This window comes from Morone saxatilis, unplaced genomic scaffold (assembly GCF_004916995.1).
Source record: "Morone saxatilis isolate NCDOM2014 unplaced genomic scaffold, NCSU_SB_2.0 Contig20, whole genome shotgun sequence".
NCBI classification, from domain to species: Eukaryota; Metazoa; Chordata; class Actinopteri; family Moronidae; genus Morone; species Morone saxatilis.
In genome coordinates, this window is record NW_023339763.1 from 24,217,129 (window position 1) to 24,229,912 (window position 12,784).

A 12,784-nucleotide genomic window follows, 5' to 3' on the forward strand; every position below is an offset into this window, starting at 1 on the left:
AGTACAAAGCAGGAATTGTGCTTGTAGTTTAGCAGAATTGGTTCAGGGGGTTGGTGCATGAGTTACATGTTGTGGTCATTGTGTCTCAAGTACCAGTATTTGTGTGTAAACAATTAAGAAAAACTGTAATCATGGTGATGACATAGAGGTCTCAGAAACTGATGTGGAAAATATGACACAACTGGCATTATATGAAAACTAATTAGTGGTTATTATAATAAATAAAACAATTAGACCTTCTCCAAGACAAAATTGAAGAGAGTAGTTTGTGGCATTTCAACGCTGATGTAAGACACAGATAAAAATGCTCTCCTGATAATTTCTGTAAAACCATGTCAGTGTGATTAAGAGAACTGAATTAGAGCAGTTGCAGACACAGTCGGGTACATTAGAGCTGCTGTCATCAGTGATGTTTTACCACCAGGAATCCCAAACAGGCTGAAAGCGGCACATTCACTGAGCTCCACGTGTCCGCTCTAATCAACCTGTTAAATGGGTTCGTCTTAAGACAGCTGCTACTGGTGTGATTGCAATTAAAAAAAGCTACTTCAGTGCAGACTCACTGCCACACAACAGCCCAGATGCCAAGTAGCAACATTTATCAGATACTGGTTAGGGATGGAAGCTTGTCTAGTCACGCTTTCTACACTATAATACACTATAAGTCTCTTTGCCTAACCAATATTTCATAAATATTCACAAACTGTGCTTTGTTTCTTCAGCTGAATCAATCAAGACTAAAACATGACTGTCGTAACATCCATAATGTGGAAAATCCTAGTATAAAATCCTGGTTAAATATTCATGAGTTTACATATCCTGAACGTGGGCCTGCAAATTCATGCACTTGTGAACAACAAACAGAAATACAAAGCTTCTTAAGGCTCATAACTCCTCTCTGCTGTTTCCTTATCAGCTCACTGTGACTCTGTGAGAGCCTGTAGGTCCTTTCAGGGGTGCTTTAACAGCTGTATTGATCTGTGTTAACTTTGCATTCATCAATCACAAGGTTAGGGGAATGATTCAGATAACATCGGCACGCTCTGTCCTCCCCCCAGTGGGAAATTTGGAATTAATACCTCTATGTCCTGATGCATTCTCCTTCTGCTGGGAAGACTGTCACCTTTGCTTGCAGGTGGTTACCTCAGTAGATACAGTGAGATAAAGGCTGTGCACAGTTTTGGAGTTGGTCGAGCAACTTAGCAGCTCGACTATGAGTTTTTAAAGAGGAGTAAAAAAAAAAAAAGACAACTATATCTTCAATGAAGATTCCTGCTCTCAGGGGGCCCAACTGTTTCCCATTAACACTCTCTCAGATCCCACCACAAAGGCCTTTGCCAAGGGGCTTCCAGCGCAATCAATGATAGCACTAATTGAAATATTATCTCTCGTGCTTCACTCAAATGCCCAGACAAGCCCCCAATAATTGCACACAGATTATTCCACAGACCATGTGCTTTCTAACCACTAACTCTGCCATCTGCTCCAAAATTACAACCATGCTGCTTGCACTAGTTAAGCGCCCCCTGTATACAGCAACTCCCCCAACTGTGAGATGCCTCCCTGCTAATAGTGCACGAGGGCGGGCCGAGTCTCAAGTGGCCGCCTTATCAGTGTCGATGTCAAGGATCTGGGCAGGTGATAGGGTAAGATTGATGTGGGTATCTACTGCCTCCCCACCTAAATTATATATCCATTTCCCTCCTTTGAGATTTCAAATCAGATAAGAAGAACATATGGAAGATTACGTTTGCTCCAGCAATGCTGGGAAGTCTTCACAATCAAATGGGTAAAGAATAGTAATAGAAACAGGTTGATTGTATCAGTAGTGCATGGGGAGAGGGGTACAAAAAGAGGAAGCTATTTCCCCCTCTACACAAGAAGTACAGGTAAGCTGATTATAATACAAACAACGGAATTCCCAGATGATGGTGAGGTCCCTCTAAGCAGGAAAATACCAAAAAATAGGAGACAAAGGACTAATTAGAGTCAAACAGCAGGACAGAAAGCTGCTTTTGTGCATCACAGAGTTCATGTTGGGGATATCATTCATTGTTGATACTGTACCCCCTTTTGCTTCTTGCTTCTTCTTGTTGTCTCAACTTATTTCATGAGCCACTCAGTCTGGCTGGCATTGGATGCTATTTCTTTTCTTGATTTTAGGGATCCTGAAATAGGCGTCCGAAATGTCATTTTCCGCATGAGAACCCAAGTTTTCATGAGCAGCTCTAAAACACTCTGAACTCCCACAGCTGCAGTGGCAGCAGTGTCTGGTGGCCAACACCACAGCACTGTGGCTTGATCCTCTGGGCTTCTCAAAACTGCTCCAACGTGTGTGCTCTGATGAGTGAACGCTGGCCGTGCTAAAAAGGGCAGCAACGCTTTGTGCTCAGGCCTCGCTGACAAAATACAAAGTAGAGGTTTATAAAATGCCCCCTAAGACGTGCATTTGAACTTGTACTCTGATCCGAGTTTGTATTTTCAGACACATGGAAGACAATCACTATCATTCACTGTGATTCCTCTGTGACTGCATTCTGTACTCTGCCTTGCATGAGTCTCTATAGCTTTTTACTACAGGTCATGTGTTAAGCCACTGCGATTTTGCTCACGGCAAGCTATTTGTTACACAACTGAAATGAGAAAAAAGGCACATTTGTCAGGTCACTATACTTGATGCACATAAACCAAGACTTTCAAAACAACAAAAAAATATTAATGTTTTCTAGATACATCACAGTGTATTGTCATCACATTAGTGTCTTTAATGCAGTAATAAATACTATTTCTAAATCGGAAATCACATTACAGTTACTAATCAAACTATTATGTCATTACTTCAGTTACATGTGTTCTTCATTGTCAGCATAATGGGCGGATTGAAACAAATCAAACATTTCGTTTCATGCACAATCGCATGAGTGACTTCTTTGCTTTCAACAAAGAGGATACAGCTTCCTTCAATTCCGACACTGAGTATGCATGTCTGTGCACCAATCACATACCACGTAATTTTTTAGCTCTGAAATGGGACCCTCATACTTCCCACAAGTGTCCCATTCACCATTTTTTCCCCAGGATAGCAAAGCCATGACCCGTCATACTCCGGCCCTGACGAAGGCTTTAACCTGAGCCATGATCAGTGGAAAGCAACACACAAACCACTTGCTTGGTCTCTTTGTGATTCCAATGACTTCCAAATTCCAAATACTTCACAAGAGATACTGTAACACAAACACACTGTCCCAGTGCAACCATCGGTATCAATTTACGTCATATAAAAGACAAAAGAACCTATGTATAGAATATGATGGCAAAAAAACATATGTAATGCTTTACTTGTAAATTAAATTTGGCTTTGCTACGATGAATGCTTCACATGTACCACACTTTAGGATAAAATGATACAAAAATCATAGATTCTGGCAAAAAAAATTTAAAGTTAACAAGTTTGTTCCTTTTAGAGGTCACAGCAGACATCTGCTGTCTTCTCCTGCAAAATGTCAAGTTCCTTTATCATTCTGATTACATTTCCTGTTTTAGCTTTACAAAAACAAACAGACTTAAAATAACAGATGTTATGTTACATTATGTAAATAAGATGCGGAAAGTGATAATAAAATCCATCATTTACAGCTGTGTATACTGTAACTGCTTCATAAATAATGTTCCTAACAAACCAAAATAACTTGTGAAAAGCCCGCCAACGTGAGATCTTTGCCTTTCAGCGATTTCCTCTTTACTTTAGCTCGTCTAAACTCTTCAGAAATCTTGTTCCTTTGTGTCAAAAGTCAAAAAAACATTGCAAGAGTTTGAAATTCTGAGCACTTCATGTAACTCTTCTAAACAGCCTTTGGCATTCCCTCACCCCAAAGGACGCACATATATACATCCAGCAGCGTCTCTATAAAGCTGCTCACATAGAAACAAACAGAGTGCAGAGTGCGAGCTGCGAGTTTCTCAAGGAGGCAGCATTCCTCAGACACGACAACCTGGTGAATGGACACAGTCTGAAGTCACTATCCCTCTTGCTTATTAATCAGCTCTCCCTGGCAAGGTCCCTTGTGGCCACCAAGTCACATGACCACTTCACTGGGACTGGGCAAACTATGTGGGGAGGAAAAGCTTCTCAAAAAGCTTATCCTTTACTTTTGTGCAACTGTAGGTATTGCTACTGTGTGATGACAGTGCATTATTTGATATCCAGGAAGTGAATGTAAAGCCATGTGCAAACTCAGGACTTTATTCAGCACATTTCCATCACCTACAGAATGAAAAATAAACAAAAAAAACTGATTCAGATTGCATTTTCGGCCCATGACGGATTTACCTGGCAATGTTTATCTGCATTTCAAAACATTTCAGAGTTTCCTCCAGGGGAAAGTCTGTATGTGGCTGTCTTCTACCCATATGCCTCCTCTCATGTTTTACATTAGGAATGAAATACAGTAATAATCTAATTATATTCAAGAAATATGTTTTTCTCAGCATATTCAGAGATTTGTTGTTTTCCTTCTTTGTCTGCTGAATTGCCAATGCCAAACACAATGCTGAAAGCTGAAAGCCTTCAGTGAAATTCCAGCAAATTGATTGTTGACCCACACTGAGTGTGAGTAAATCAATCAGGCTTCCATTAAACTCTTACAAACTTTCTACAACCCAGAAATTAGTCATTTGTGATATGAACCTGTGAAAATACCAAACACACAAACAAAAAAACAACTGAATGCAGAAATAGAATCCAACACGGAAATTGCTTCCCACCACAGGAATGAAAAAGACAACTGGATAACAATTACCTCCAATTTGCAATTTGCCTTTCCAGAAAACAAAACAAGGCCTCTTGTTGTTTCCAAAGTGGCAATTTCACATCTGTGGAGCAACAATTCTCAGTTACAGACACTCATCGTCCTATAATGTAGCTAATGTCCTTAATATTACATTGCACCATGAAGTTATTGGAAAAAGTTTCATATCCAAGGCAACCTCTTAATTAAAGCTGTGGAACAACAATAGGAAGGAAAATATAAAAATAGCTCTTAGTGATCAAGCTTTCATTTCTGAGTTTATACTGTTCCTTGGTCCTGAATTTTTCTCCTATTTCATGGATGTCACGTCCAGATATTTTCAACTCATATAGGAGAAGCACAAACACCAATTTTACCTGTAACAGGAGACCCAATAGACCAGAATGCAATGCAGCCATGAGATAGGTTGTAATTTAGATGGGGATAGGGAATGCGTCAAAAAACTCTCTTATTATTTGTCTCTATTTCTATTGCTCTGCCTACACCAGGGCTCACACTTTATTCAAAAGTCGACCATTTGTAGGTGGGAAAAACATAAAATATGAAGGCTGTAGTTATCAGTCTAAAATCAAAATTCATAAAATATAAGAGCAATAGGCCTCACCATGTACTCCAGTAGGGGGGGTGTTGATAAAGTGCACTGTCATTCTGGCTTATTGCTTGTCCTGTAACACTGTTTGCGGACAAAATTCCCACCAGAAACAGTCATCAGTAGCGTGAAGCATCCATCAGTTTAAACAGGCTGCACTCAGCTGTCGCTGTCCTCTGGACAGTTCAACTGGGGTCAAGGCTGGAACATCAACTGGGCAAACCAGGAAACTGCCCAAAAGGCCAGGTTCACTTCACATCAACTGATTGTACTTACAAAATGTTTATTTGTTTCAGATTTGTGTAGGAATTTGCAATGCTAAAAACCTAATCAGGTGTCAAAAATGTATTCATTCATGCACTGTATATAATATATATACACATACATATACACGTGTGATTAGGTAGACACAATTCAGGTAGAATTTAAAAAATAGTGAAAAATGTGTATTACAATTCCGCAAAGCCCAAGTTAACATTTAATGAAGTTAATTTAAACAGTTAATCAATTATCAAATTGGGTGCTAATTCATTTTCTTTCTGTGACATAAAAGGGAAAATGAGAGAATATAATAGGAAAAGCATGACATTAGAAGGGAGAAAAAATTTAATGGAGAAAAATAAAATAAGGAAGGAAAAAAATAACTCAAAGAATGTTAATATCAAGAGAAAACACGGAGTGGCAGTATGAGGGAGGCAGTGTATGGCAATGACAATATGAGCAAAACATGTAGGCGTCTGTGGAATTACTGAAGCTTTCACCTACATAGCAGGGGTCAGTGGGGGCCCCCCCTGGGGGCCCCATAGCAGGTTGATGTCATTACTTGTGGGCAATAAAAAGCCTTCATCATTGGCCATCATTTCCTCACTATAGACTGACTATTGTTGGTAATACCATCAAAGCTTCCTATGAATAGCAAAACATATTTTCTAAAGGATACCTGCATTGCAATTAAATGAATGTAAAAAAATTATGGGTGTGTTCGCATTCATTCAAACTCAAAATGCAACAGGTTCATGCCAGTCTTTGAGGGCATTCTGGGAAGTGTAGTACATCACTGTGGCATAAAGGGAGCTGAGGCAGGTTCAGGGGAAGTGCGTCAAACAGTTACATTCCAGTGCTCCACGTTGAAATGTATTCTCTGTTTATCACAGGAAGAAAGGACTGGGAGATCCACTGTATGTCCGAGATGGCTGTCGGAATGTACAGCTATTTAACACATATTTAAACCCAAAAATACAGCTTACAGCACCTTTAGTGTAGGCGTGTCTGACTCTTGCTTTCCAGCCGAGAAGCCACCTGGCTTTAATAGCATCTCCTAGCCAATTTACATCACATTAATTTATCACCTTTTGATATCACGCCACTGTACACAGGTGGCAATATCTACCTGCCATTGTCGGCCATCTGCCTTCTCTGCCTCTACATTCTGCTCCCAGGCTTTATGTGGACTGTGCAACGGGAGATGGGTAAAATACTTGATTTTAATTTTTTTTTTCACAGCAACAGCTCTGCCTCTTTTGCCTCGAGATCCCTGCTGAGTAGCTGTAGCCCTGCGATAAGAAGAGAACACACTCTACCCATCAACAATGATCTCAACGTCTTTAACAAAAGGCTGCATACAACCAGCACAACACAGCTCCCATACCACCAGCCCTATCCATCTCTGCTCTCTTAGCTGCTCATCCAATAACAGCTGTTGCTCCAAATTTCGATCTAACCGGCTATAATTCTCGTCTTTGGCTGACACGGGCTGATGGAGGAAGGACAAGGGCACAATACACAGGCCTGCGAGGGTCTCGGCCAAAAAAAAAAAAAACCCACAAGAGTTTGTGCTGCATCCTGGCAACATAGCCAGCACTGTCTTCTCCCAGCCACATACAGAGAAAGAGGGAGGGGGGCAGCCCGCTTAGACAATGAGGCTGCCTCATTACCAGTGTTTATCTTAAGCTGGATTAATACTGTTCTTTTCTTTGTTAGGAAAAGAACATGTGCTGCCTCTTTCGGGAAGTTTGATATTGGGATGTTTTGCTGTGTGCTTGATTTTTTGGTTGTTGTTTATTTTTTTCGTCTTCTTCTTTTCATTCTTGCTAAAAACACAAAATGCCCACTGATGTCAGCATTTGATTGTCTCCCACCTACCCGTTGCATGTTGGAGTCTGTTCATTTGGTTCTTGAGGAAAAGACGATCAACTGTTAGTTCAGATCCGTCCTGGTTTCAGTCCGAAGGCTACTTGCATATTCAATCCACTGACAGAAACAGTGCAACCAGCTGTGGAAAAGCATGAGGTGCTCTTTGTTTGAGCTGCCTCATCTTACAGACAACATGAATCAGTTCTGTCACAATGGTGAACACTTACGACTGTGTGTGCAAAACGTATTAGATTGTAGAAAAGAATGAATTCAGTGAGGGACAGTGTGAAGCTGACCTTGACTTATTCACACATATATTCCAACTGCACATGAGAAAGCCAGAGGACAGCATGACACCGTGTAGCCTACTGTGCATGCTGTCAAGTGTTTCCTGGAAATTATTGCTATGTTAAAAAAAGAAGTATGCCTCAAAATTAATCAACAGAAATTTTCATTTTGGACAAAGCCTCCCACCCTCTCTCCAGTGAGCTGACGCGGCCCTACAGCAATTTTAGCCCGTGGCTCATCCCCTCGAGGTGTACCAAGAAACGCTTCGAGCACTTGTGCGAGTCAACTGCCATCCAGATGTACAGTGCTTCCTGCCATTGTGGCTGCAGCCCCCAGACAGCCAGCTAGCAGAGCGCTTCAGCCCAGGTGCTTCTCTTGCTGTCTCTATCAATCGCTGCGGATTGTTTTTCCCTGCTCCTGTGATCGGCCCTGCTCTCTACAGCCACCCCACCTGACTAGTTCTGACCTACAGGGTCCTCTGCGTGTTCCTCTACACATTTGTGCACGAGCCAAAATATCATTACTTTTCTCAAAGGAGCAGTCATGATTTGCACAGTCTGCCTCTGTGTGAGATTATAATCAGATCAGAGCACAAGAGGAGCTACTGTAACAACTACTTTCCATTTTAAAAATAGACCCACAGTTCTGCATGTTAAAACAATGATGACAGCTAAACCCATACTGATACAAAGTAGTTTGAACTCGACAATGAGAAAGAAGTCACAATAATCACTTAGTATAGGAAATGTTAACTTTGTAACAGGACTAGGGATTGGTTCTGATTGCTGGTAGGAAAATGACCTGGATCTACATATCCACAATCTCTTAAATCCTTTGTCTCTTCTCATCTTTTTTTATTAGCAAAGAGAAATGTACGAAACTGTTTCATTTCTCACTGCTGAATCAGGCTGTATTTTGGCAAGAATCACAATATAGGGGTTACAATTCAATATATAGTGATACTATAATATATAGTGATTTTTAAATAATCTAATTTTAGGAAATAGTATAAACAACACCACCATATGCATAAAATCTGAGGAAAAACAGTGACCTTTCTATGCAAACAGTGGGATCTACATAAGTATTTAGCAAAGTCCCTGTAATGTCCAACATCATAGCTCTCAGTTTATAACAGTGGGAATGTTTAAACACAAAAACGTGTGCTTGTGTTTTGGAGAATCAATACAATATCACAAAACAAAATGTTGCAATACTATATTTTAATATTTAATTACACCTCTACTGCTATCCAAGGCTTTTATGAGTTAAATGACAAACACTGGAGGCGCTAATTAACACTACAGTTAACTGCCTAAAGGCCAAAATGAAACTTTTTTCTGGTCGATGTACTTTTCTCTATTTGACAGCAATGTTTCTGCATTTTTAGACAACAAAAGGTGATTAAATATCAAATTAAATATCTGAGTACTTGTAAACCTTAAAAACTAAACCCAATAAGGTTCAATGCGTGATTTGAAAGGATTCTGATTTAATTGATGAGCACAAATTAATTGTATTAATATATTAATTATAGAATGCTTTACATTTTATATTATCAATTATGATCTATATTGGCCTTGTCCTTATCTGTGCCCGATTATGTTGCTGCAGTGACCCAATTTCCCTATGGGGACCATTTCAATTTCATCTAATCTAATCCAACACATCTCTGATTCTGCAAGAGATCTGCTAATATGCAAATGACTTCAGCACAATTGTGGTGCTGTCTGGAGAATGGATTGGACTTGAAATGGGGATGGGGATGTGGATGTGGATGGGGGGACAGTTTTTCTAGGTGCATTAAAAGCAGACATTTTTAATAGTGCAGCAATGTGACACAAAACAAAATGCCCTCTCTCTCTCTGGCTGCCTGTTTCCAGCAGTAATTTGTGCATTTTTCAAAATGTTGTCAGGTGTGCGGAGATTTCCTTTCTCTTGACACCATTTCTTGCCTGCAAAATAATGACTATACCACTTTGCAACATAAGTAATGATATATGGTATTAACAGTGACAGTATGTGCTGAATTTCATTAAGTGGGGGTTAAAACGAGCTTTCTCTGGTCTACTAAAGCACACAGAGTGAGTCACTTGATTAATTCCATCTTTTTCTTATGCCACAGACATATCTCAAATACATAATTGGTTGAACAGTGCAAAGAGCTTTATATGCTAAAACTGTGTGCCATCTAACATCAGAGTTTTAGTTTGTTTGCTGTGTGGCATTAAGTGCAGCCTTCAGTACAGCTTTGCACTTGTTGACATTGGTCAAAAGGCAGAATTGTGAAGTCAGCACACGTCACAATCACTAACATAAGGTAAACCTGCATGTGACCTTATGTCTGTTTACCAGATTATTGTTAATCATTTTTTTCAGCTCTTTATGCAAGAATCATTTGCAGCTCAATTTTTCCTGTGCAGGAATTTGACTTTTCAGATACTGGGCAGTATCTATGAAGAGAAAAGGGGCTGCTGGCCAGGTAAAACAGTGAGGTGTGGAGAGATGATGAGGAAAAATGCCCCTCCATTGACTGATTCATCCACTTCATCCTATTTATTTATTTATCAGTTTTCTTCTGACTACAAGGGTCATTATCAAAGGACAAGTAGGATTTAACAGCATTAATCTTTCCCCCAGCCCCTCTCTTATTGTAGACTAGTGATGGAGCTTGAGGAGAAATCAGCAATAGGTTGATTAGGGGCTTATAAAAAGGTGGAGTTTTCATTTTTTCTAAGGTGGCCTTTGTTGACATGCTTTTTTAAGCTCGCCTCCATCTAGCCACAATCTAGTTATTGGATGGAATTTTTAATGTCAGGTGTAAACAAGGTCAGAGAGACTGAGCTGCCTCACTGCTCTCCCCCTCTCCAGAAGCACAGCCCTCTTGCCTGCCCGGAGGACACATGGCTTAACTTGGATGACCTGACCACGCAGTCAATGTGGATTAAGAACTAATACTTAATCAACTTTGCGCCAAAGACCTCCCGTCCGGGAGATTTACCATGCTTCAAGATGATCCGCGGGCAGAAAAAGGACAATTGCTCAAATTTAACTGCAGGTGCATTCAAATAAAGCGCTGCGTTACTGAAGGCTTTACAGCCAGCACAATCAACATTTCCCCTTTATAGGGTCATTTCCACATTTGCAAAAGTGCACAACCAAAAGCAAAACTAATACTGCTCAGAATTACCTTGGCAGGATTAAACTTTCAGAGAAAAGGCTGCAGCCTAATATAACTGGTGTAAAAATACACCCAAAAGCAACCACTCGGATACTTAGAGAGTCAAGCCACTGGCACCAAGACAGCTCAACTGCACTTCACTAATCGCTTAATTTAAGCTGTGGCTTAGATGGCAAGCATCCTGGTGTCAAATGTAGGCGCAAACACTGCCCGCGATGTGCATAAAGCTACTGACAGAATCCCAGAACAGTCCCATCCAAACAAGAGTCGGAGACAGCGATAACAAGTGCTCCAAGGATGACAAGAATCAATCACTTACCTTGCTCCATCAGCAGGACGGTCATCCCGACCAGCATAGCCCAGTACAGAGGATTCTTCATGCTTATCGATCTGTTTGTTTGTCTGCTGTGTGATGTCGTCTGGGGGGGGGAATAGCCTGCGAGTCTCTGAAAATCCCGAAAAGTGCTTTTCTTCAAGTCCCCGGTCTTCCTGTCTGACTGTACAGCATCCACCAACGCAGCGCTCAACAAAGTCCCTCCTTCAACTGAGAGGTTATTGGCAGCGGTGCCGAAGGCAAGCTAGCGCCAATGACAACCACTACTTCCTGTTAGCTTATTTTCTCAAGTAAAAGGACGCTGAGTGGCGTTCAGTTGGCAGCGTAATTCCCAAGGTTTAGCGGCGCTTTTAATTTGAAAACTGGACCTACTTCCTGCCCTGGCCAAGTTGTTTGTTGCTAGCTTGAAGCGGCTGTTAGCGGCGACTTCTTGTGGAGGCGCTGCCGTCCGCTGATATTATTTTACTCATGAAAAGCAGCTTGGTTACTCGTTATCTGTGTTGTGGTGTCTTAATTCTATACATTAAGGAAAACAAACATAACAAGCCAAAGAGCGAGCAAAAACTGAGAAATGTCCGTGTGACTCGGGGGTCTTCACAGGCTTCATTTCAGGAATTTCCATAGTTTTCAGCTTGTTTCCAGCAGTGAAATGAATTGCAATTAGCTGGATTTACAGTCGCTTGAGTTGAACTGGTCGACATGTATTCGCTTCGAAAGGTCACAAGCGACAAAGATTTGGTGTCAGTTCGGCCGTCAGCAGGTGTCTGTGGGTGCAGTTGGAAGGACCACACAATTCAATATTCACATGAGATTCACTTTTTATTCATTATATAACATGGCGGACTCCATGGAAGGCGACCCATGGTGTCTGTAGATATAAACAGCTCATTCTAATGTAACAAAAACACAACAATTCCTATATCCAGGTGCTCATTCACTAATGAAAACATAACTATGAATATTATATTCCATTTCTGGCAACATATCCTCCTTAATGTTACTCACTGGACCGTTAAGGATACAGTTTCTGAGGGATTCAAATAAAAGTAAAATGTGAACCAACGAACCCTGTTCTCCCCGACAGTGTTTGACAATGATTGTGTGCCCACCACAGTCCAGTAATGGCTTCTGCTGGGGTATGGCATCACTTGGACAAACCACACGCAGAACTGTAACGTTAGTACACTGTAATGCTAGAACCCATAGTAATAATAATGGCAATTTGTTAGGTTCAGTATAGGATTAAGTTTGTGAATGATTATTTCGGACAGCAGCGTAGCATAGCAAAGCAAAGCAAATTTTAAAATGTATTTATGTTTTTTAAATATATTGGGGTAATATTTTGAGCAAATTTTAACATTTGGGGGTGGGTATAATTACAGCCCTGCAACAGAGCACACATGACTGAACATTTGAGAAAAGCAAATAAAATAAAAAGTAATGACCTTTTG

The 12,784-nt window shown here is 40.6% G+C and overlaps 1 protein-coding gene across 1 annotated transcript in view; it reads right to left on the reverse strand.

Annotated features, from left to right (window-relative positions):
• Positions 1–11,516, reverse strand: part of ntm (neurotrimin) — a 430,254-nt gene extending 418,738 nt beyond the window's left edge. The window contains exon 1 of the mRNA XM_035666619.1: positions 11,319–11,516. Within this exon, the coding sequence (XP_035522512.1) occupies positions 11,319–11,379 (61 nt within the window). The 5' untranslated portion in view covers positions 11,380–11,516. The remainder of the gene's footprint in view (positions 1–11,318) is intronic.
• Between the last annotated feature and the right edge of the window lie 1,268 nt (positions 11,517–12,784).